General features: G+C 40.3%; 2 protein-coding genes across 2 annotated transcripts in view; one reads left to right on the forward strand and one right to left on the reverse strand.

The window, feature by feature from the left end:
• The window catches only part of acsf2 (acyl-CoA synthetase family member 2), a 33,757-nt gene that overhangs the window by 7,463 nt on the left and 2,799 nt on the right, over positions 1 to 23,495 (forward strand). The window contains exons 3-15 of the mRNA XM_044180055.1: positions 658 to 786; positions 2,117 to 2,170; positions 2,261 to 2,379; positions 2,997 to 3,159; positions 4,284 to 4,379; positions 5,114 to 5,265; positions 8,697 to 8,788; positions 9,004 to 9,080; positions 20,366 to 20,473; positions 21,537 to 21,688; positions 21,794 to 21,935; positions 23,138 to 23,248; positions 23,370 to 23,438. Of these exons, the coding sequence (XP_044035990.1) occupies positions 658 to 786; positions 2,117 to 2,170; positions 2,261 to 2,379; positions 2,997 to 3,159; positions 4,284 to 4,379; positions 5,114 to 5,265; positions 8,697 to 8,788; positions 9,004 to 9,080; positions 20,366 to 20,473; positions 21,537 to 21,688; positions 21,794 to 21,935; positions 23,138 to 23,248; positions 23,370 to 23,438 (1,464 nt within the window). The remainder of the gene's footprint in view (positions 1 to 657; positions 787 to 2,116; positions 2,171 to 2,260; positions 2,380 to 2,996; positions 3,160 to 4,283; positions 4,380 to 5,113; positions 5,266 to 8,696; positions 8,789 to 9,003; positions 9,081 to 20,365; positions 20,474 to 21,536; positions 21,689 to 21,793; positions 21,936 to 23,137; positions 23,249 to 23,369; positions 23,439 to 23,495) is intronic.
• chad (chondroadherin) lies at positions 9,365 to 20,340 on the reverse strand. The gene is made up of 4 exons (XM_044180076.1): positions 16,327 to 20,340; positions 13,141 to 13,304; positions 11,998 to 12,155; positions 9,365 to 11,239 (listed from the first exon to the last, which is right to left on the reverse strand). Exons 1-3 carry the CDS (start codon positions 17,110 to 17,112, stop codon positions 12,014 to 12,016), a joined length of 1,092 nt encoding a protein of 363 aa, XP_044036011.1. The 5' UTR covers positions 17,113 to 20,340; the 3' UTR covers positions 9,365 to 11,239; positions 11,998 to 12,013.

Genomic DNA, 23,495 nt, shown 5'->3' on the forward strand with positions numbered 1-23,495 from the left:
TGTTGTTTTGATGTTGTTATTCCTGCGTGGTCTTGTGCTATCTCTGCTCTGCTTGGCAGGCACTTTTACAGTATTCCCTCATTACAAATTAATGGTTTAATGATATGAATGATTCACATTTTTGTGTGCAATGAAAATCATAATCACAACATAACATTGGTTAAACAAGGCTTATAGTGAAGGGAATTGAACTGCGATTTGCTCGTCCTCCCAAAGTCAGGGTGAAGCCACTAACCAGCTGTAGGGGTGGGTATCATTAGGATTGTATCTTTATCTTATCCATACTCTTATCGGCCGGTTTTTTATCAATACTCTTACCCGTTCTTTTTCAGAATTGGGTTTTTTAAATGATCATTAAAATATAGAATACATTCAGAACAAGATTAGAATTGATTTATATTTAAAATATAACTATTGTTTCTAGAGCTGCAAGTGTACAACAGCAAAGCCACTATATACAAACAGTAATATTTCACTAGAAACAAATCTAAAATGTCAGTAAAATAAACCAATTTCAGTTAATAAACAATATTCCTGACACACTGATCAGCACCTTGCTGTGTGTGTATTTTGTCAAAGATAGAAAGTGTAGTATCTTCTTCATCTTCAGTCAACAAAAACCTGTTAAACCTGTTCATGTCTCCGTAATGTCTGTAGGTGGATCAAGCTGCAGCCGGGCTGCTGGCACTTGGACTGAAGAAAGGAGACAGGCTCGGCATGTGGGGACCCAACACTTATGAATGGGTCCTGTTCCAGTTTGCCACTGCCAAAGCTGGCATTATTTTGGTGAGTCAGAGCTACAGCAGTGTGCAGTATACACAGCACTGGCAAGAAGGCAAAAACAGTATAGAGAAACGGTGCCCGAAAGATTTATTTAGTGCAGCTCGGACCTTTTCACAAGACGTCTTCATCACGTGTTTGGCATGTGACCAAGAAGGTCCAGTTACAGTATAGACTCCACTTTATTCAACACAGGTGTGGGTCCCAGATTTATGCCAGCATATATTCTCAATTCATCCAAAATATTTACAACATACAAAGTTTGAAATCCAAACATCAGTTCAAGGTTAAGGTTGGTGATATTTTATATTTTTGTTAACTGTCAACAAATCCCATGAAAAGACCTAAACCAACCATGAATGGATCTACTCCCAAGTATTGTCTGTGTATTAAAAGAGAGTGTCTGTGCCAGAGAGCATTGTTGTCCAAAAACTACATCAGTGAGCCACACTGTTCCTTTATTACGATGAACACACACACTGTCATTTATTTTGACTCCATCCCTCATACACCGTCCTGCTGCTGGGAATATTCGTGAGCACCAAATATTAATTCGCAGCTGAAAATAGTCCCCCCAAAAATGCTGAATGTTCCTCTTGTTTGAGTAACGTTTCATAAAAACTAGTGTCCAGCTGTTTAAGGAAATTACTGAGTCTTGAAACTATGTATTGTGAGTTGTTTTGTTTTTAATAATTTACGTCTACAGTTGGAACCAGTTAACACATTGTTGGTCTTTTCATGGAATTTGTTGACAATAAGGAAAATGTAGAATATCATCAGCCTTATCCTTTTAACATATTAAGCAATATAATGCAATATAATAAATCCATCTTGAAGAAAAGATTTGAACACATAGTTCAGTATTTTATAAGAGTGGTAAACAGGCCTACACAACGGAAAAGTATTACAACCGAGGTTAAATTGATGGGAATGAATGGATGGGAGTGTGGGTTTGACAGGGGCGGATAATGGCACAAGGGGGATATGTTCTGTATATTTTTGCTTAGTTTTGGGTCTTTTTCTGATACATTTTCCTGAGAAAACCTTTATTTTAGATTTAAAAATAAAGGCAGAAAAGAATTGAAAGATAATAAATATGCATTAGTAACCAAATGTACTTAATTACAATCAATCAATCAGTCAAAATGGCTGCAGAAAGTGGAGGACAAAAAAAGGCTGCAGACACCTTTCAATGAAATTATAGCAGTGAAAACAGCCATTCGCACGGACAAAGTCTCGTCAGCAGTTTCTTCTTTATGTTCATTGTCTTTGCTTCACCTCTGATCCAATGTTTAGTTTCTTTTTAGCAACTTTTTATGGTTTTACCACCCAACAGGTGTCTGTGAACCCAGCGTACCAACTGCAGGAGGTGGAGTTTGCATTGCAGAAGGTAGGTGACTTTTTACATACCTGCTTTTACTGTTGTGACGCGCAGAGACGGTATCACATTAAGGTGAATCCTCTGCTCCTCCTTTCGCAGGTTGGGTGTAAAGCTCTGGTGTGCCCTACGCAGTTTAAGACTCAGAAGTACTGCGACATGCTGAAAAAGATATGTCCAGAGATCGAGTCGTCCACCCCAGGAGACATCAAGAGTGCCAGGTATGGCTCCATGGTGTCACCTGTCATTGTCACTGGTCTTAACTCTTCAGTATTTTCTATGTTTAAGTTATGGAGCACTAATTTCTATACAAGGCCGTAGAAGATGCCAAACTCATGTCCTGGAGTTGTTTCTGGGAATTTGGGGGTTTAAACAGCCTGAAAAGAGTTTACATTCTACCATCACACACACAGATTACACATGGAGTTTTTTTAAAGCTAATTCTGATATTTTTTCACACCAGAATGTGGCATCACCGCTTGAGGGTTGGTGACATAAGAACTTATTCACAGGGCTAGTTTATTAACTACTGCAGCTGGTGAGCTAACAGCTAACATGCTGGCAAGCCCGGACATAACAGTCAGTCACAAGTTGGGGGAATTTGAACCCCTGATCTCAGTATGTGAAATATTCTCCCTACTGCCCTGTATCTCCATGAACGAGAGATTCATGTTTGGCATCCAGTTAACAGGCTAAACTGGATACACGGATTGAACAGTAACACGCTACTTTAACAGAGACGAAGAGTCGAAGCTGCCTAATATTACAGTGTAACTTGGAGCTCCTATAGTTACAAAGCAGGACCCACGTTCTTTTGCTTGTTTGGTTTTCTCCTCAGACTCCCAGACCTCCGCTCTGTGATTGTTTTGGATAGTCGACAACCAGGAATGCTTCATTTTGAGGACGTGATGCAGGCAGGCAGCAGCCAGTACATGCAGCAGCTTCAGGATCTGCAGAAGAAGCTCTTCTTTGACGATCCGATAAACATCCTGTTCACTTCGGTAATTGTTGCATAATTCCCGCTGACTTTAAATAATCCCAAAGAGCCTTGTTGAGGTCTGTGCTAGCCGAAACATGTTCCTCATTCGAGCCCTTGAGTGGCAGGTTTTCTTCCTTTCTGGCTGGATGTGAAAACATCTAAACACTAGATTACAGCTCCTGAACTGTATTAGACTGGCAACGTTTCAACCCCTAACATGGGGAAAAAATGCCTGCACACTGACAAAAGTTGTTCTGAAGATGATCCTGTGACAGAAATAATCACTTTTCCCTGACATGCAATAAATAGGTCTTGCATCTGAAGAGCCTGTTTTAAAATCTTTTGTCAGTGTGTGGTAATGTTTTCTTATGTTATGTGAGATGTTGCATTTCAATCCAACCAGGTTTTAATCAGAAAAAATGCCAGAAGGGCAAAGTACTATATATATACTGACGTCAAGTTCGACCAATCAAGTAAATCTATTAAGATAAACACTTTTTTAAAGACGCTCTATACATTTAAAAAACAAACAGATAATTGCAAGTAGAGCTGGAATGATTTATCGATTAGTCGATCAACAGAAAATTAATCAGCAACTATTTTGAGAATCATTTTTCAATCACAGATGCCATATTCACTAGTTCCCGCTCGTACATTGTGATGTTTTGCTTCTTTTCTGTTTTACATCATTATAATCTGAATGTCTTTGGGTTTTGAAATGTTGGTCAGACAAAACAAGCAATTTGAAGATGTCATCTTGGGCTTTTTGACAAATTGCACATTAAACGATTATTCGACTATAATCGGCAGATTATTCGATTATGAAAATAATTGTTAGTTGCAGCCCAAATTGCAAGAACTCACAAGAAGACTTCCTTCTGGACACAAATCTTACTGTGTATTTACTTTCCTGTGTAAACATTTGCAGTTAAGATGATTTCATTTTATATGACAGCTAACATTCACAAAGTAATCCTCTTCTGTTTAGCTGTATTTACAAAGACAGAAAAACCTGTTCATAAGATCACTGACTGTTTGCTTTGTCATGTTTAGAGAGCGATAAAAGAAGCTTATCAGAGTAACCTTGACATACTGTATCAAACCGTTTTTATGGCTTTCTAAATGCAGTAATTTATCTGTTACCAGGGCACAACTGGGGCTCCAAAGGGTGCCACCTTGTCTCATCACAACATCATCAACAATGCCTACTTTGTTGGCAAAAGAGTGGGATATACCTGGAAGGTGAGTCTCTCGTGTATCATCTGAGAGTTTCATTAACATAATCTGAGGTTAAAGAAGTTATCGAGGGAGATTGGGGTGTGGTATACTGATCATAGATGGAGTTCTGATTTGAACATATAGAGCCGCAAAAAGACCAAAACTAACACTGAATCTATCTCCTCCCAAGTATTGTGTGTGTATCAAAGCCTGATATATCTTCTTCCTCTGAGCCAACAATGTATATTCACTGGAATCATACATATGTATCATCAGTATAGTGTTAACTTCCATTTAGCTTAAAAAATACACTTTTATGTGTAAGTATTATACATATATGAGTCTGGACAGACATGGATGTAACTATATATATTTATGAGCTGTTTTATACCAATGGACTTGTGGCTGAAAGTACTGAAAGACGGAGTAACACGCTGTTGATTTTGGTGACGGCAATAACGATCTTCCACAACAAACTGGACCTGGCTTTGTGCACAGTCATGGTGAAACAGGAAAGGGCCTTCCCAAACTGTTGCCACAAAATTGGAAGCACGCTATTGTCTAACATAAGAAAGGATCCACATACTTTTGGCCATATAGTGTATCTCCACGGCAACTGAATCAGGCTTCTTAACGTACAATGATTCATCACCCTCTTTCAAAATCAGATGCACGGCGTTCATTCAATAACTGATTCCTCCGGTGCAGTCGACAATTTTGACCCTTTTGTTTTTTAATCTCCTGATTTCGTCCCACAGCCTCACTCACGTGTCTGTCTGCCTGTGCCTCTGTACCACTGCTTTGGCTCTGTGGGAGGGGGGCTGTGCATGGGCGTGCACGGCATCTCCCTGGTCTTTCCCTCTACTGGGTACGATGGAAAGGCCAACCTAGCAGCTATGGAGAGTGAAAGGTAATGTGTTCTTGGCCAGATCCATACAATTGATCTAAAACTTATAGTAAAACTTAATTATTATTTTTTTTAAATAAGACTGAAAATGTGCTCAGACCTCTCTTAATTAAACCTACACGAGACAACTGCACTCATTGGCAGCCTTAAATGGTATGGAGCGGTAACTGTTTGAGCTTCAATACCTGGTAACAAAGGATTAGGAGAAATACACTTTAGCCATGAAAATGTCCAAGAGGCTGAGGGTTAGCTGGCTGGCTGGCTGGCGTTCAGGGGTCTAAGATTCAAAGGTTGTGTGCAGTTTCATGGTGAGTCTGCAGAGTCGGGTAAGCATTAGTGTCTGGTCTTCTGATCAGATGGACTTTTCCTGAGTGGGATCAGCTCTCACATTTTTTGTTGGTCAGGGACAAAGGAGTGACTCAACATCTGATTTTCACTAGTGTGTATAGAGTTCAGGGGTCTAAGGTTCAAACATTGTGTGCAGTTTCATGGTGAGTCTGCAGAGTCGGGTAAGCCTTAGTGACTCCACATCTGATTTTCACTATTCAGTCTTATGAAAATAGAAAACACTCTTTGTAAATGTCCTCCAGTAGTTCAAATGTTCATCAAGAAGCAATCTCTAGCTTTTAGTCTTATTTCTTTCCAAACCCCAAAAACTGTATATTTAACAAGAAAGTCATGTTGCCCTAATTGTTCAGAGTGCTATTTAGGCCAAAAGTGGGGATCTACAGCCTTTCATTGAAGTGAAATAGACCATTTTCACAGCAGACATTTTGACTCATCACAGCAGGAAAAGCACAGGTGGAACTATTAACATTAACAATGGCTCTGTTCCATTAAGTGTCCGGGAAGCCATGACAGTGAGCCTGCATTCACAATACCGAACCCTAGAACTGGTTCACCTAAATGGAATACTTCTTCTTTTCCTTTCGGCTGTTCCCTTTCAGGGGTCGCCACAGCGAATCATGTGCCTCCATCTAACCCTGTCCTCTGCATCCTCTTCACTCGCACCAATTAGCTTCATGTCCTCTCTCACTACATCCATAAATCTCCTCTTTGGTCTTCCTCTAGACCTCCTGCCTGGCAGCTCCAACCTCAGCATCCTTCTACCAATATATTCACAGTCTCTCCTCTGAACACGTCCAAACCACCTCGATCTGGCCTCTCTGACTTTATCTCCGAAACGTCTAACATGAGCTGTCCCTCTGATGTCCTCGTTCCTGATCCTGTCCGTCCTCGTCTCTCCCAAAGAGAACCTCAACATCTTAAGCTCTGCTACCTCCAGCTCTGCCTCTCGTCTTTTCTTCAGTGCCGCTGTCTCTAAGCTGTACAACATCGCTGGTCTCACCACCGTCTCCAACACCTTTCCTTTCATTCCTGCTGATACGCTTTTATCACACAACACACCTGACACTTTTCTCCACCCGCTCCAACCTGCTTGCACTCGCCTCTTCACCTCTTTTCCACAGTCTCCATTGCTCTGAACCGTTGACCCTAAGTACTTAAAGTCCTGCACCTTCTTCACCTCTGCTCCCTGTAGCCTCACCGTCCCACCTGGGTCCCTCTCATTGACGCACATGTATTCTGTCTTACTGCGGCTGAGCTTCATTCCTCTGTTTTCCAGAGCAGACCTCCATCTCTCTAGATTTTCCTCCACCTGCTCCCTGCTCTCACTACAAATCACAATGTCATCCGCAAACATCATAGTCCATGGAGATTTCTGTCTAACCTCATCTGTCAGCCTGTCCATCACCAGAGCAAACAAGAAGGGGCTCAGAGTTCACCTAAATGGAATACAGCCATCACTAATGTCATTAATTACACCTGTGCTTTTCCTGCTTTGACATGTCTGCTGTGAAAAATGTCAATAGGACACTGATTTATGGCAGCCTCTCTGTTAACATTGGCCTGTTTTTTACCAGTATGTAATCTGAGGAAAAATGTAGGCCCATCTGACCCCCTGCCACTGCATAAACAGTCAGTATTTGTCCAGCTGTGGAAGGTTTAAAGTGATCAGATGAATGCAATGATTTGAGTGACATATGGGTTATATGCGTTGAATTATTCCTAAATAAATTCTGTTGCCTGTTGTGCAATAAGTTGTGATAATTTGCTTTTCATCCAAGTTTATCTTTTTGGTGCCACGGTCATGGTGCTCCCAGATCCTTGACCTTTACAAATAATTCATCATCAAGCCAGACATGGCTCCAAACCAAATAAAGAGGCAGAAAATCAATAAACTATTAAGTCCAAAAGTAAATTGTACAGGCTGTAGCTCGTCTTTAAAAAAAAAAAAAAAAGGGACAACGCCTGCTTCCCTTTTCCTTCACATATATATTAAAAAAAGTATAATTTTCAACATACTTACTGCTTCACACATGAACATTCGGGACACAGTAATGTTGTTATTATCATATACAACATACTGTAGGCCCTATGCCTTGGGGCTTTTTATAAGTGTAGTCCTGTACAGTGCCGCTGCTAGCCATTTTGGTGCCCTAAGCATAATTCCTTTATTATTCGCCCGCGCGACCGGAACGGACCATCCGGCACGGGGGGGGGGGGACTAGACTAGAGCAATTATTAAATATCTTTCTTGTTCCCCCTTTTTTGTTACATATACATGGCTAAAATGTGCCTAATATTTCTATAGGCTAATGAAATAATACCGGCATTTAAAAAAAAAATTTCATTAGGCTATTTTTGGTGCCCCCTCAGCACTTGGTGCCCTACGCACAGTGCGTGATGCGCGTGGTGGGAGCGGCGGCGCTGGTCCTGTAGCATGTCACGTTATGTAAATAAAATCCAGTGCTACAGCTTTTCTGTCAACTTTCCCTTGTAAAATCACAGCCTGAGGCTCTGGTGCTGACGAGTCAAATCCTGTAAAAGTCAGATCCTGAGCCAAAAACAAGCTTCACTTATTTTTAATTGATATTTTTAGTGTCTCACTAAAGACAAATTTTATGTAGCTGCTTCTAGCTGTTTCACCCTGTTTAAAGGTCTCTCTGTGCTAAGCTAAGCTAACTGTCTCCTGGCTGTAGCTTCATATTTAACAAACAGATATGAGAGTGGTGTCGATCTACTCATCAAACGCTCTGCAAAAAAGCGAATACATGTATTTTCCAAAATGTCAATGTGTAAGTGTATGATGTTTTACAGCACGTGGTAACAAATTAGAAAGAAACTAATAAAAGCATGTGAACACATTATATAGACTCTTCTAAACAACAGAGAAAGTTGGATTCATCAACAAATATTTACTTTTGAATTTAATAGCTTTTATTGTCTCAAAGAAATGTTTAAAATAAAAAAATACAGACATACCCATTTAAAAAAATCCATATTTATGCACATTTCTGACACATTTTTGCAGGTTTATTTTGGCGATTTGTTAGTGAAGATGCATTCTGTTCATTTGTCCATTTCTCTCACAGGTGCACCTTCATCTACGGCACCCCCACCATGTATGTTGATATGATTAACCAGCCGGACTTAGCTAAATATGACTTGTCATCAGTTGAGTCAGGTGAGGAAAAAGATAAGATAGCAGCAGCGTACACATTAGCTATTGTTTTTTGTTTTTCAAACAAAATAACTGACCATTTTGAAGATTTAATGCCTTTTTTTCCCCTACTTATATTGTAGTTTTGTCTGAGAATATTTCCATAATCTGATTGCTTCTCCTGTAGTAGTGTTGATTTCACAGGTTACATGCTCTAATATTTTATTTTTGTACTATAGGCATCATGGCTGGCTCCCCTTGTCCTCCAGAGCTTGTGAAGAAGGTCATTTCTGTAATGGGCATCAAGGGAATAACAGTGAGTGGATCTTACAGATATAACTTAAACATTGTTGTGTTAAAATTGTTTTTATAGATTATACAAGAATCAAATTTATCTCACCAAACAACTGTGATCTAAACTTCACTTTACAACATGATCCAATCATGCAATTCAGCTTTCACACACTAGGGGGACTAATCCTTAGAAAAACATCCATTAGATTTAGCGAGAGCATGATTATACAGCCTGTTGGAGACTCTTTTATGCAGAGTTTCAACATCAAGCATCTTGTAAATGATGTATTTTAGACAAAAAGAAGGTTTCATTTTGTAAAAGGTTTATTGGATGTGAGCACTGGTTACCACCTCCAAAAGTCCAGAAAATGTAAAGATACTGAATATACATAAGATATGCATAAAGTCAACACATGTCAGTAACCTCCATAGTTTGCAAGAAATGGTTCACTTTTTCTTCCAGGTTGAAGTGAAGTGTTAAGAAAATGATACAAATAATTTGCACTTAATAAAGAAACAATGACCCTAGATAATGTATTTCGTCTTTTCAGACTTATTCTTGTCTTCTTGAATTTGTGTACATTCTTAGCAAAAAAAAAAGAACTAAATCCAGTTTTCTAGATCTTTGAGATCTTAAAATTCCTTCATAAAGAGAAAAAAGGCACTGAACAACAAATACAGCTTTGAAATTATATGCATTGATCCACCTATTAAGCTTACCCACATCTTCAAAGTCTTATTGTCTCTTAAATTTCTTGGAGAAATAGGTCTTCTTCAACTGTTTTTCCTTTTTGTGGTCACTTTAACTGCCTTGGATGTTTTGTTTGAACACGACCTCCCAACTATGAGGAATTATTAATCTTGTTTGGAGCCATATCTGGTTTGATGATCAATTATTTTCACAGATAACAACCAAAACAAAGCATCATCCATTTCCAGTATCTCAAAGCTGCGCTTATCATTAATTTTTTTTACCTCATCAGTGGATCGAATGATTAAGTTTAATGTGAAAGGCATCTCTTGTAACGATGAAAACACACAAATAATTATCAGCCGATTCTGCAGCTTCTCAGAGCTTTTTAGCCTCTTTTAGTTTGTACGTTTTGGTTTTCCAGCCCGCAACTTTATTGTTTTGGTTCACCCTCAAAGCTCTCATTAGCCTTGTTTCCAGCTGCAGCAGGCAGCTGTTTTCAGCAAACAAGCTCTGATGACTTACACAACTCCAAATTAATGATGATGTTGCTCCGTATCAGCTGGATGTCTAATTGTTTGCTAACACGACTTTATAAGGTGATCAGTGTTGTGTTTTCAGTTTGTTCTGCTGCCCCCAAGTGGCTCCCCACAAAAACATAGTTTGACATTTTGGGAAATACGCTCATTCGCTTTCTTACCGAGAGCTAGATGAGAATATTGATACCAGACAGACATTAATTGATAGCAGGCACATAAACCTCCATAAAAAGTTTTTCTGTTGACTTTGATTTTTGTACGGAATAAACGAATGAAGATATACCCTGTTAATTAGCGAGCTTCAGAGGTGCTGGAAGGCAGATTTTGTTGCAGTTGGACAGAGCCTGGCTAGCTGTTTCCCCCTGTTTCCAGTCTTTGTGCTAAGCTAAGCTAAGACATGAGAGTGGTGTCAATCTTCTTATCTAACTAAACTAAACTAAACTCATCTAAGAAAGGAAATGAGCATATTTCCCAAAATGTTGAACTCTTCCTCTAAGCTCATCTGGTTTGACTTTATTTTCATGCTAATCAAGACAGTGAAACATTATCCTCACAGAAGAACATAATTTGTTTTTGTATTTACGACAGTTATCCTGCTCGCTGAAGTACTGAATGCACCAGGAAAAGACAACACATCTGTCCTTAATGCTTTTTGTAGCCCTCATTTACTCAAATGCATCCTTTGTTTTGGTGGTTACCTGAACATTTCCACTTATACTTAAATCTTTGATATACGTGAATGAAAATGAAAGGTCCATAAAGCTCTTCATGTGTTTGGATGTTAGAGAGACAGACAGAGAGCATGTGTATCTATGAATGTGTTTGTCTGTGTTTACACTAGTGACAACATTTGGCAGATGAATAGATGGACAGTCTTGAAGTAAAATGAGTTAGCATTGCTTTCGTTGCATGTGTAGCCGGTCACCTGGACAGGCCCCTCCTCAGCGTCTCCTGTGGAAAAGACACAAAATCAGCAGCCAAATTAAACAGTCTCCCCTCCAACCAGAGGACCCATGACCTGGACTCGGTGCGCTGGACCCCAGGGCCAACATGGAAAAGTTCAGACAGGGACAGAGGGGAGGACGTGAGAAGTGAAAAACAAAATCATGCAAAGCCAACTCTCGGTCACTCCAAAACCACCTAAAACCTCATGTGGTAACGTCTGAATCCAAAGTCGCATTGTACAGAGTTCCAGTTGAAAACCTTTACACCAGACCATCACAGGAGGGATGTGATTTTGGATTTAAATAGAGGCCACAGTGAGAAACAAAACTACACCTCAGGTATTTGCAAAGATAGTGATCAGTGAGGGTGTCACTTGAAAACATTTAATTTCAAGGGTTCATTTAACATTTATACAAAGGTCAAGTGTCTCCAGTTACTTATTTGGATGATCATCAACAGCTAAATTTTCATAAACAGCAGATAAAAAGTGCTTTCTTTCAAATGCTACTGATTTTATAAGTACCATTTTTAAAGCACCTACGTGTAAGATTTCAAGATTTCTGTCTTTGGCGAATCCTAGTGGTAGTGTCAAAAAAAAATCTTCTCATCTAACACTATTTTCCAAATATCGACCTAATCTCTTTAATGATTCTATTCTTTGGTCAGTTCAGTTTGTGAGATTGCCTATTATTATGAAGAAAAATGATGTGTTTCATTTATTTTCGGATTTTTCAGATGTCCTCTGCTCGTTCAGTGTCAGATACCTGTACAGCTGCATGTTCAATGACGTGTGCCCTTTTTGGCTCTCTTTGACTTGACTCTGCAGCCACTGAAGGCGGTGCTGTCTCTGACTTGCTTGCCTTTCTGCTGTGGTGGAGAAGCACACACTGCGTCTGGACGATTGCGGCTAGAGTCCATCCACCTGCGGGTAGAAACCAAAAGATAAGGAGCAGAGAGTCTGACACTTGGAGAGACCAAGTAGCCAGGACAGAGGATTGGACAATGTAGACAAATAAAGAGAAATGCTGCTGGTGTGAACATGAAGATACACAGCTTCTTAGTTGATATGATATCTCAGTGTCACTCTGTACTGTAAGCTCTAGGGATGGAGGTCAGTTGTCCCGTGACTTTTCATCTAGCCACCAGCAGGTTGACATTTTTGATTCAGAGTGAAGTCTTGACTACTACTATTGGATGGATTGCCATGAAGTTTGGTACACACATTAATTTTCCCTCAGGATGAATCGTAAAAACTTCCCTGACATTTCCTTTAGCGTCATCATCAGGTCAAAGTTTTAAAGGTGCACTGTTTTCTGGTAAACAGACAGTTGTTTGTAATCAGTGTTACTTACCAAAATGCATTGTGTGTGTATCCTTGAGGTCTAACAAATGTGTTGAGTGCATTTTCTTCCTCACAAAACATTCAGAAACCCAATTTGTCTTAAGTTTGAAACCTGCATTGTTTACATCCATGTTTATATTCTAGCAGTCTTCTTCTTCCCTGCCTTTGTTGGCACGTTACCGCCACCTGTAGGTCAGTGGAATAGTGTGAAACCATTGTCAGGAATGTGTGTCACGTCGCCCACGTGTGCATACATGAGCGTCCTTGTGTGCTTGCACGAGACAAACAAAACGGGGATCCACTCATGAAAAACTGCTCCACAGCGCTACTAGGAATCAATAACTCCACAGTGTACATTTGACTTAGTGCTAATTAGCAAATGTTAGCATGCTAAAACCCCAAACTAACACGTTGAACAGGGTAAACATTATACCTGCTAAACATTAGCATATTAAAATTGTCTTTGTGAGCATGTTACATGCTGATGTTAGCATTTAGTGCATAAGTACAGCCTAACAGAGCCACTAGCGTGGCTAAATAGTGTTGTTTCAGGTGAGTGTCTTACCTGCGCAGTGGAGCTAGCTGACATGTGCAGCTCCATGGGTTGTTGGAGAGGGTGAAGTTGGTGATGGTGCCAAACTCAAAGCTTCTGGGAAGGGACTTTAGCTTGTTGTTGTCCAGGTGCAGTGACTTGACTGCCGTCACACCAGTAAACGCACCATCAGAGAACTAGAAGAAAGTAGAGCCATACATGAGACGTTGTTTTGATTAATGGTAAATGGCTGCATTTACCATTCGAACTAGCAATTTGGGGTTCTGTGTCTTGCCCAAGGACACTTAGGGGTGGAGTTGGGGATCGAACCACCAACCCTGTGATTAGTGGACAACTTGCTCTACCTCCTGAGCCAGCCAATCAATGCAAATCTTCTTGAAACTATTATAATACTAGTTCTTAGCTTGTACTGCATACAGCGTTGATAAAAACATGGTTCACACCCCGGCATGCTGACCCACCACCAGCACCCATCCTTGTGTCTGTCAGAGGGCAGACAGATGAGCGAGGGAATCTCACCAGTGTTATTCTGGCATGAAAGCCTCCTCTCATCCTTCCTTCTGCACCAGCACTTATGTAAACACCGACAGTCACTGCCCTCCTTTTTCCGCCTCTACTTCATATGCATCTGTGAGGGTGTCAAAAGCTTCAGAGAGGTGCTAGATGAACCCATCTACGTCGTGTCAAGTTGTTGACTCCTCCGGGATGAAGAGGAGGATGGATGAGAGAGGAGCTGGGCTTTTGAAGGGTCGTTTTATGTGAGTCTGGACTAGGAGATGAGGCTGATTGGAAATTTCCACTGTAGAGCGACAAGTAGCTGAGGGTATTTTGAAGCAATGGAAGATGGATGACTTCCAGCATGGCCGAGGTGTTTTCTCTGTCGTCTCCCTCTTCGGGCCACTCCTCTGCCAGGAAGGCTCGCAAAGGGCCCAATTGTCCATTCAATTGGGGCGATGGCAAGCTAAAAATACTCCTTCATTCACTTTGGAACACCCTGCCTCTATTTACCAGTCTCCTAACTCCTGCTGACCTGTTTACAAAACCCTCCCGGTGAAAGTAGAAAACACACCTTGCTGAAAATAACACTTGTGTAATAATTAGACTCGGACATGCTTGGCCAAGGTCCAGCAAATAAAAACACTCTAAAAATACCTGCATTTGGCTGGAAAATGGTTTAATCTCCCCGGCCATGCTGCACTCTCCTCAGTCTCTGCTGCTTCCACCTGGCTCTCACACAGTCCCAGCGTGAGAAGGTTGTTATTTTACAGCTTTCCCCTCTGGGATGCCTCCGTACTGTGGCACAGGTACACTCAAATATTGGATTAACCTCAAGTATGAAGCAAATGTGAACTCAGGAATGTCTGCAAAGTAGTGTGGTGTAGCATAGTGCTTATACTGTATACATTCATACTGAAGCTGTGTAAGATCTGGCTGAACAGATGGATTTCTTGCAGACTGCTGTGTCACATCTGTCTCACATCTGATATCTGAGCATCATTAGGGTAAAAAGCTGGACGTTAGTATTCATGTTTATGGACTTCTCAGTCATGTAAAATGGAGCCTGGATAACTAGGAAGGCATCAGCTTCAGTGTCTTATGGAAAATGACGATTTCCAGTTGCCTCACTTGTTAATAGTTCGGTTCACCCAAATTACAATCAATCGATTATTCGTTTTTGTCCCCAGAGCTCAAGGTGACGTCTTCAAACGTCTTGTTTTGATATATAATGATAAAAGATATTCAATTTACAATCATATAAAAGGGAGAAAAGCAGCAAATCCTCACATCTGAGAAGCTGAAACCAGCAAATTCTTGGCATTTATGCTTGAAAAGTAAATCAAACGATTATTCAATTATCAAAATAGCGTCTTATGACTTATCGATTAATCGACTAATAGTTTCACCTCTAACCTCTGTTGTATTGGGGGTTGAGGCAGAAATATAGGAGATGGATATCTCAAAACTTGGACAAATAAAACCAAAACTATCTTTATGACTATATACCAAAAAATTTGTTGGAATTTGGGTAAACAGACCCTTTAAAAAAATACCTTTCTCTCAAAAGGAACTTCAAGAGTGATGGTTTAGCTTTGTGTTTTAAAGTTGCACGGCCATTAAAAGCGTTTTATTTTCACGGCAAGTCAGATCTAGACACTAGACAGAGATACATGTGCGCAGTCACAAAAGCAGCATACAGAGGCCATCATTGTCATATTGTGATACAGTCAACTAAGTAAAGCAATTGAGCCTTAATTATAATATTGACTCCGTTTTGCTGCATAGCCTTTTCTCCCAACGTGCGTTCTTTTCTATGGAAGTTAACAACTTAACTGACTGTTGTTCTGCAGTCAGAGAAAGATCCTGCTCGTTTTAGCACATGTGCATCCCGAAGCATGATACCAAGAACATCTGCATTCAAAAGACTTAAAAAATGCAGCGTCAGGTCAGGTTTGCATTATCAGGATACACTGAGACAGATGGGGATGAAGCAGGAACACACAAACCAACCACTGCATACTGCAAGGAAGATTCAGTCACAAAATGTACGTAAATGGTGGTTGGTTATGTAACGTTTTGTTGATAATCAGGTTCTGAATATGAACCACTGTAGAGGCATCCATTAACACGCGTGTCAAGACATAAACTGTGTGTAAAATGCCTGTTGGCTGCAGACAAGGGGGTGTCGACCATTGGCAAGCCCGTACATGTAAATATGCTGATGAAATATGGTCGAGACGGGTTTGCCAGACCAAAACAAATAAACAAATATTAAGACAGACACACAGTATAGAGACCTTTTTCATGAGATAAACTTGTTATTTTGACCTTGATTAAACAACTTTATTGAATGCTGAGGATTAAGGATCACTCACTTGCAATTAATTCTTTTGGCAGATCTTTCTTGAAATTGAAAACACTGTTATGTCCCCTGCGTGATTCTCTTATTATCTGAAAAGTTGTTGAATACATTTAGAATATTTTTACATGTGATGAGGAGCACTTGATCTATCTTACCTTGCAGTTATGGTGTCCCTTATGGAGTTTAAACTAACAGATCTCGGATACATTTTTAGCTAAAAACCCTTTTTTTTTTTTTGCCGCAGCACCTTTCAGTGCTTTGAATGTCTACATGTTAGGCATTAGATATTAAAATCATGCTAAGTCTGTCTAGTAAATACCCAGTAAAGCTGGACTGACCTTCTCCAGACCCATGTTGTCCAGGTATAGTTTCTCCATGTAGCGGCCAAAGCTCTGGAAGGCGTTGTCTGGGATGGTCCTCATGGGGTTCTTCCCCAGCGTGAGTTCCTCCACCACACGCAGTTTGCTCATTGCCACACTGGGATAGGTGGACATCTTGTTCCTGTCCAGGTGAAGTATAGCGAGGTTCTCCACATCGTCCAGAGAGCCCGGCTGCAGGGTGGTCAGCTCGTTCCTGCTCATGTGCAGCCAGCGCAAGTCTTTGGCACCTGTAAAGGTCCCCTGCCGCAGCTCCCGGAGCTTGTTGTCATTGAGCTGCAGAATAAAGAGGTTGATCATGGGGGAGAAGATGCCCTTTGCCAGGTCGCTGATCTGGTTCCCATCTAGGTAGAGGTAGGTGAGCTCGGTCAGGTCCTCGAAGGCGCCGGGCTTGATGCTGTTGATCTCGTTGTTGGACAGGTAGAGGTAGATGAGCTTCTTCAGCCCCTTGAAGGCCTGGGATCCGATCTCTCGGAGCTGACAGTGCTGCATGTGCAGAGAGATGAGTCCCTTGCTTTCACTGAAGGCCCCTGTGGGTATGCTGCCCAGGTTGTTCCTCTGCAGGTTCAGCAAACGGGTGACCTCCGACACCCGAGGGATCTTCTTCAGCCCGACGCTGTCACAGATGACGTGCTGAAGGTCACCGTGGCAGTGGCACAGGCTGGGGCACTGGCCTGGGGCTCCCTGCACCGCGGGGCCCAGGACCAGGAGGCAAGTCCCCAGCAACAACCAGCTCACACAACGCATGCTGACAAGCTCGCTAATATCGGTTTGTCCACTGACTCGGTTAGAGTGTCTTCCAGTCTTTTAGCAGAACAAGAACAAGCAGAAAAATCGTGTAAAAAGCCTCAGAGAGAAGCAGAGAAGAACTCTGAAGAAGGAAGGCAAAAGGTTGAACTGGAGTGTATTGGTGTGTGTGTTGAGAGAAACGGAGAGAGGAGTGAAAAGGTGAGTGACTGAGCAAAGGTGGGCAGTGCAGAAAGACATTCACTTTGAGAGGAGGATGGCCAGTCAACAGAACACACAGCACTATTTATAACATTTACTTGAGGAAAAAAACGAGGAGGGCTTGCCAGGGTGTTAGAGCGAGAGGTTTGCAAGAGGAAGTCAAGTGTCTGTGAGAATTTAACCCTAAATGAGCAGGAAGACGACGCGGGACCACTCAGTCTCTTTGCTACTGGCTGCATTTTTGCAGGAACATAAACGAAGGACTGACATTCAACTCGCACGTGTCCAGACAAATCATAAGAAAAAAGACACATGCTCTGTACTAGTTTTAGTTTTTAATCCTCCACCAACATCTGAGCAACCTCCAGGTGAATGTTGAACAACGTGGCATGAGATCAGGTTCGATCTGTGCACGCTCCCAGACACCTCCTATTGTTTTTCAGTCTGCGGTGGCAGGAAAAGGAGCCACTCCTGTGCAGCTGTTTTATAACCTATAATAGTCTCCAGATGGTTGTCAAGAAGTGAGATGCTGTTTCAAGTCATAACAACTGCAAAATATACTTTACAAAGGAAAGCTTTAGATGCCGCTTTACATTCCTGTGTGCATTCTTTCTTTTGAGATGGAGCGTGGTATTATGTAATAGTCTTTTTCAGTCGAACCTGTGAGTTGTTAAGGTGATTGTGGTTGTCAGGTTTCAGCTGCAAGACATGAAGTGGCTTAAGTTATTTTTTCAAAGTCTGTCGCTGTGAGAACAAAGCTTTGTTTGTGGTGTTCATTACACCTGCTTTTAATAATAAAGGAAGACTTAGAAAAAAGTGCAGCAGGACTTTGTCGACTGGCTCAGGTCAGTGGATGGTTTGGCTTCAGGTGGCTGCATTTATAAAATGGATGGACCCACCCAGGAAAAATGGAATCTAGAGTTTACTTAACAAATCTAACATTTTATTGGGAATATCGTCTCCTCCCTGATTTCCCAGGTAAACTTCTCACTGTGTCCTCCAAAATGCCTTGCAGGTCCTGTTTGTCCAGCAGTCTTTAACCTTTCTCCCTCTGATTGAATCTGCACCTGTGAGCACTACAGTATATATTTAATCTTTCTGTCTCTGTTCTCTTCAAAGATTTTCTTACTTTTTATCAGTTATTTTTATGACCTTGTCTCTCACTGAATGTAAAATCTGAATCGGCAAAGTAACTCCAGCTATCAGATAAATATACTGAAGGAAAAAGCACTTTATTGCTCCCTGAAATGTTGTGGAGGACAAGTAGAGTCTCCCAAAACAGAAATATTTAAGTACAGTATAGTAAATATACTCAGATTAGAGCTGAAATGATTAGCCGATGGCAAGAAATTCAATCGGTAACTATTTTGATAATCGATTAATCGTAATGAGTAATTCGTGAGTCATTTTTCATGCAAATATTTGGTTCCAGCTTCGCCAATATGAGGATTTTCTGCTTTTTTCAGTTTTATATCACTGTAAAGTGAATATCTTTGAGTTTTGGACTGTTTGTCAAAACAAGCCATTTCAAGATGAAATGGAACTTGAGACATTTATCTAAATTTTTAGAATAGAAAAATAATCTGTCAAAAATATGTATTTTTGTGGAGCTCCTGTTGGGTGAAAGATCAGTGTTTCCAGAACAGTTTTCAGCAAAAAAGAACAATAACAGATAATTTATTTATTAATCTATCAGGTATTTAAATCTTGGTATTGATTATTAATGATCAGTTAACTTTAGACATGGAGGCCACCACATTCATTTTGATTTACAGTTTGTTGGATTGTGAGTTTAATCTAAGATTTAATTTAAGAACCAGCCGGTCTGAGGGGCAGCTTTTAGCCTGCAGTGTTAAGTGATTTCATTTTAACTCTATTAGCTATTTTTACTTTATTTGCAATTTATTTTTCCTGCCTTTTCCTCTAAAGAATTCAGTCACTTTTGTTGTCAAGGAATTGTGTCAACGAGAGTATATTTATATCAAATCTGTTTTTTGAATAATAAATAAGCTCAGAGAGAAAATACTGATTATCAGTATTGTGTCAGTGTGAGAAAATTCAGAAAACCGTATTTTATTTCTGCTGTCGATCCAAACACTGTCAGGTTCACCTCTCCTCCCTCCCCAAGTCCCCAAGTCCCCGACAAAGAAAGAGAAAGCCAAAAGAAATTCTTAATGCTGAATCTCTACTTGTTTGACTGTCATGTCTCACCTTCCTCTTGTCTCACAGCAGTGGTGGAAGAAGTACTCAGATCTTTTACTTAAGTAAAGTGAGCAATAATACAGAATACAGTGTAAAAATCCTGCATTCAAACTTAAGCAAAAGTACAAAAGTATTAGCATCAAAACATACTTTATAATATTACTGGATTAAAATTAGTGATGCATTAATGTGTACATGTGGGGCTTATTCTAATTTATTGAATTTATTTAACTTTAACCTATAATAATACGTCAGAATTTAACAGTTTATTTATGTTTTGTATTAATAATCTGAATCTACAAAGTAACTAAAGTTATCAAATAAATGTAATGGAGTAAAAAGCACAATATTTGCCTCCCAAATGTAGTGGAGCGGCAGTATAAAGTAGCATAAAATGGAAATACTCAAGTAAAATTGTCCTTAAAAACCTCAAAATTGTATTTAAGTACAGTACTTGAGTAAATATACTTAGTTACATTTTGCCACTAGCGCACAGATCATCTTAAATGCCACCTCAGTACAGTAGGATAAGTTGAACTTGCTTAAAGCACGCCCTCGAGTCCACACCAAGGTTATTTTAGATAATGCACAAAATGAAAAAAACAAAAACGGTTACTGATGAAAAGAGGGATGGATGTAAGAGAGCAGTTTGCTGCATCACTGTGTCCCACTCCACCATGTTGTCCACTACAGGTGTGCCAGTTGTCAGAGGAGCACCACATTTCTCACTGAGCACAGTGACGGACCATCCATCAGGGACGGGGTCACTCTCGTCAGTCACCCGGACCCCGCACCAACCGGTCCTACATCCTTCTCTCTGCTCATAACAGGCTGTTTGTGTGATTGACAGATTGGATACGGCACCACAGAGAACAGCCCTGTGACGTTCTGCGCCTACCCGACAGACAACCTGGAGAGGAAGTCTGAGACAGTCGGCTTCATCATGGACCACTTAGAGGTACTTCAGCACGCTGTTCATCAAGACAGTATGCAAAAATACATTATTACGTCATCAGTTCATGTCAAATACAAATAACCTAATCATTAGTATAGTATTTTTTTATAAACAGACCTGTGATATGGAAATAGGGCTGAATATGGCTGAAATTAATGAGATAAGTAAGAATATTTATATATTTATTTATATATACTTTATACACTCAGCGGCCACTGTATTAGGTACACCTGCTTTAGTCAATATTTCGCACGCTCCACTTTAAACACTGTACAGCTCTTCATTTTAGAATATATACATTTTACACATTTTAACCGTAAATTTCTAATTTATATTTATGACTTCACAGTACTTGTTTTCTTTTCTCTTACGTTGTTTATGTGATGTTATGCACCACAACACCAAGGCAAATTCTTTGGCAATAAACCCGTTTCTGACTCTGGGGTTAATGCAAATATCTACCCGGCCGATCATGTCGCAGAAACTTCGGTTCAGGTTCAGCTGCTGTTCAGACCAAACATCAGGACGGGGAAGAAATTTGATCTGAGTTATTGCTGATGCCAGACGGGATGGTTTGAGTATCTCAGAAACTGCTGATCTGATTTTCACACACCACAGTCTCTAGAGCGCAGAGAAGAAAACTCTAGATGTGGTGGAAAATCTCTGGGTGAGGTGGAAGAGGAGATCTGCAGCCGACAAATCTGCAGCAACATGGACCAGAATCTCTGAGGAATATTTCCAGCACGAGCTCAAGGATTCAGGCTGTTCTGGGGGCAACCTGGGGTCCTATCTGGTATCAGAAAGGTGTACCTAATAAAGTGGCCACTGAGTGTATATCAAAATGACCAATGTAGCAAAAGTTACATCAGAAAAAACTGTTTTAACCACAGTCCATTTGCTTGGAATCAAACATTAAAGTGAATTATTGTTCAGCCCTGAACAGAATTAAATGTTTCATTGAACACTGATTTTCATACCATAATCAACCATGTGTGATGAATAACTTTATATGCTAAATCAAAGCAAAAAAAAAATCATTTAAAAATATGAATCGACTGCTCCACAGGCTAAAATAGTGAACCCTACAACAGGAGACCTGCTCCCTCTGGGGATGATGGGGGAGATCATGATCAGAGGCTACTGTGTGATGTTGGGGTACTGGGGGGATCCAGCCAAAACACAAGAGTGCATCACTAAAGAAGGCTGGTACAAAACTGGGTGAGTGGAAATTGTCAGCTACCGAATCTCTCTTGTATGTCTTGAAAGCAACGCGACATTATTTAGCCCAAAAGCTGGCGTTGAAGTGTTTCCTGTGTCCTGCAGAGACATTGGCAGCATGGATGCGTACAGCTACTGCCGAATCGAAGGCAGGATTAAAGACATGATCATCAGAGGGGGAGAGAACATTTACCCGGCTGAGATTGAACAGTTCCTGCACACACACCCCAAAGTCAAGGAGGCACAGGTGAGCCCAGATCGCTTAAAGGGCTTAGAGAGCAGTCATAACCATTTTAAATAGTTATGGTTTAACTATTTTATATAGTTGTGGAGAAAAGAAGGATCAAGTGTGTCCAGTTCAAGTATTAAATGTTAAAGGCCCCTATTTGCCGTGATGAGGGTCTAGTGGCACCGACACTTTTTGTGTGTATCTGAAAATAATTAAAACCAATAAATACTCTACAGCATCTTAACATTTAACATTTTCCCACCTTTAACATTGGAAAAATAAATACAAATTTGGGAAATTAAATTCCGCTTTCTAAAGTTGTATTTTTTCTTCATCAGATCAATGAAAAAATAAGATTTTGGACAGTTGTTTGTGTGTCAGTTTTCTACTTATGGACTCTTGGATTGAAATTAAAAATTTAAAAACAGATTTAATATAATAGAGAGGGCATAAGCCTTCAATTTGCATCTGATTTGCTGTTGGGGCTGATCTTGATCAATGCTGCTTTGAATCACAACCTTTTGTTTTTTTAAATACAATGTTCGAAAATTGTACTATATTTTCCATTATTGACAATACTTATTAGATAATGACAGGAAGTGAGGGATTTATAGTCATAGTTCATAGTCGGCGTGTTAACCTAAGCCCTGAAGGCGCCACCCACCATTATTGTCTTTTTAAATGGAAAATATTACTGATAAATGTTACATATGACAGAAAGTTTATCTGGCTTGGCTTTATCATTTAATACTTGCATCAGACCTTGGCGTGTAGAGACGTCTATTTTCCATATTTGGCCTTTTTTTTTTTTTTTTTTACTTGCATTGTATCATGAGTGAGGTAATCTTCTCATAAATATAGTTTTTGTTATGAAATCATTGAAAATTGTATGTACTACTGACAGATTAAAGTCCCCCCCGTTTAACACGTGAATGTAAAGCATGATTGTGACACATCACAACTAGTTTGGAGCCAATTATGTAACTGAAATACAAACACTGAGAATGGACCTTTCAGTCAAGTAGGAGACATCTTGTGTCCAGCAGTTAAAAAGTCTGAAACGAGCACTATTTGCATATTTATAGACTTTTCAGTGTCCAGAGGGGATCTTTGTTTCTGTACACTGTATGTGTTGCATCAGAAACAATACATTAAATCCAGTGAGGCTACTTTTTTCCCCTCTTGCTGCAGAGCTCCATGTTTTTTTGTTTGTTTGTCAGGTGATCGGAGTTGAGGATTTCCGTATGGGTGAAGAGGTCTGTGCCTGTATCAAACTGGTAGACGGACAGGACTGCACTGCAGAAGAAATCAAAGCTTACTGCAAGGGGCAGGTGAGGCACAATTCCCTTTTTAATAGTAAATAATGAGCTGGAATTATTTTATACTCCATCTTCCTGTCAAACAGTTTGAACGACTCTGCTCAGTATCTCCCTCTTCACCTGCTCCTTTCAGATCTCTCACTTCAAGATCCCTCGCCACGTACTTTTTGTCACCAGCTACCCGCTCACCATTTCTGGAAAGGTAATTTCCCAAATCCTGAGCTGAGCTCATATTTCTGTATAAATGAGAGACAAACAA

This window comes from Siniperca chuatsi, linkage group LG20 (assembly GCF_020085105.1).
Source record: "Siniperca chuatsi isolate FFG_IHB_CAS linkage group LG20, ASM2008510v1, whole genome shotgun sequence".
NCBI lineage: Eukaryota > Metazoa > Chordata > Actinopteri > Centrarchiformes > Sinipercidae > Siniperca > Siniperca chuatsi.

Coding starts and splice junctions, on each gene's coding strand:
- chad (XM_044180076.1), bottom strand. CDS start 17,112: ATGCGTTGTGTGAGCTGGTTGTTGCTGGGGACTTGCCTCCTGGTCCTG. Junction 13,305..16,326: donor ACAACATGGGTCTGGAGAAG/GTCAGTCCAGCT, acceptor ACTTTCTTCTAG/TTCTCTGATGGTGCGTTTAC. Junction 12,156..13,140: donor CAGCTAGCTCCACTGCGCAG/GTAAGACACTCA, acceptor TTCTACCCGCAG/GTGGATGGACTCTAGCCGCA.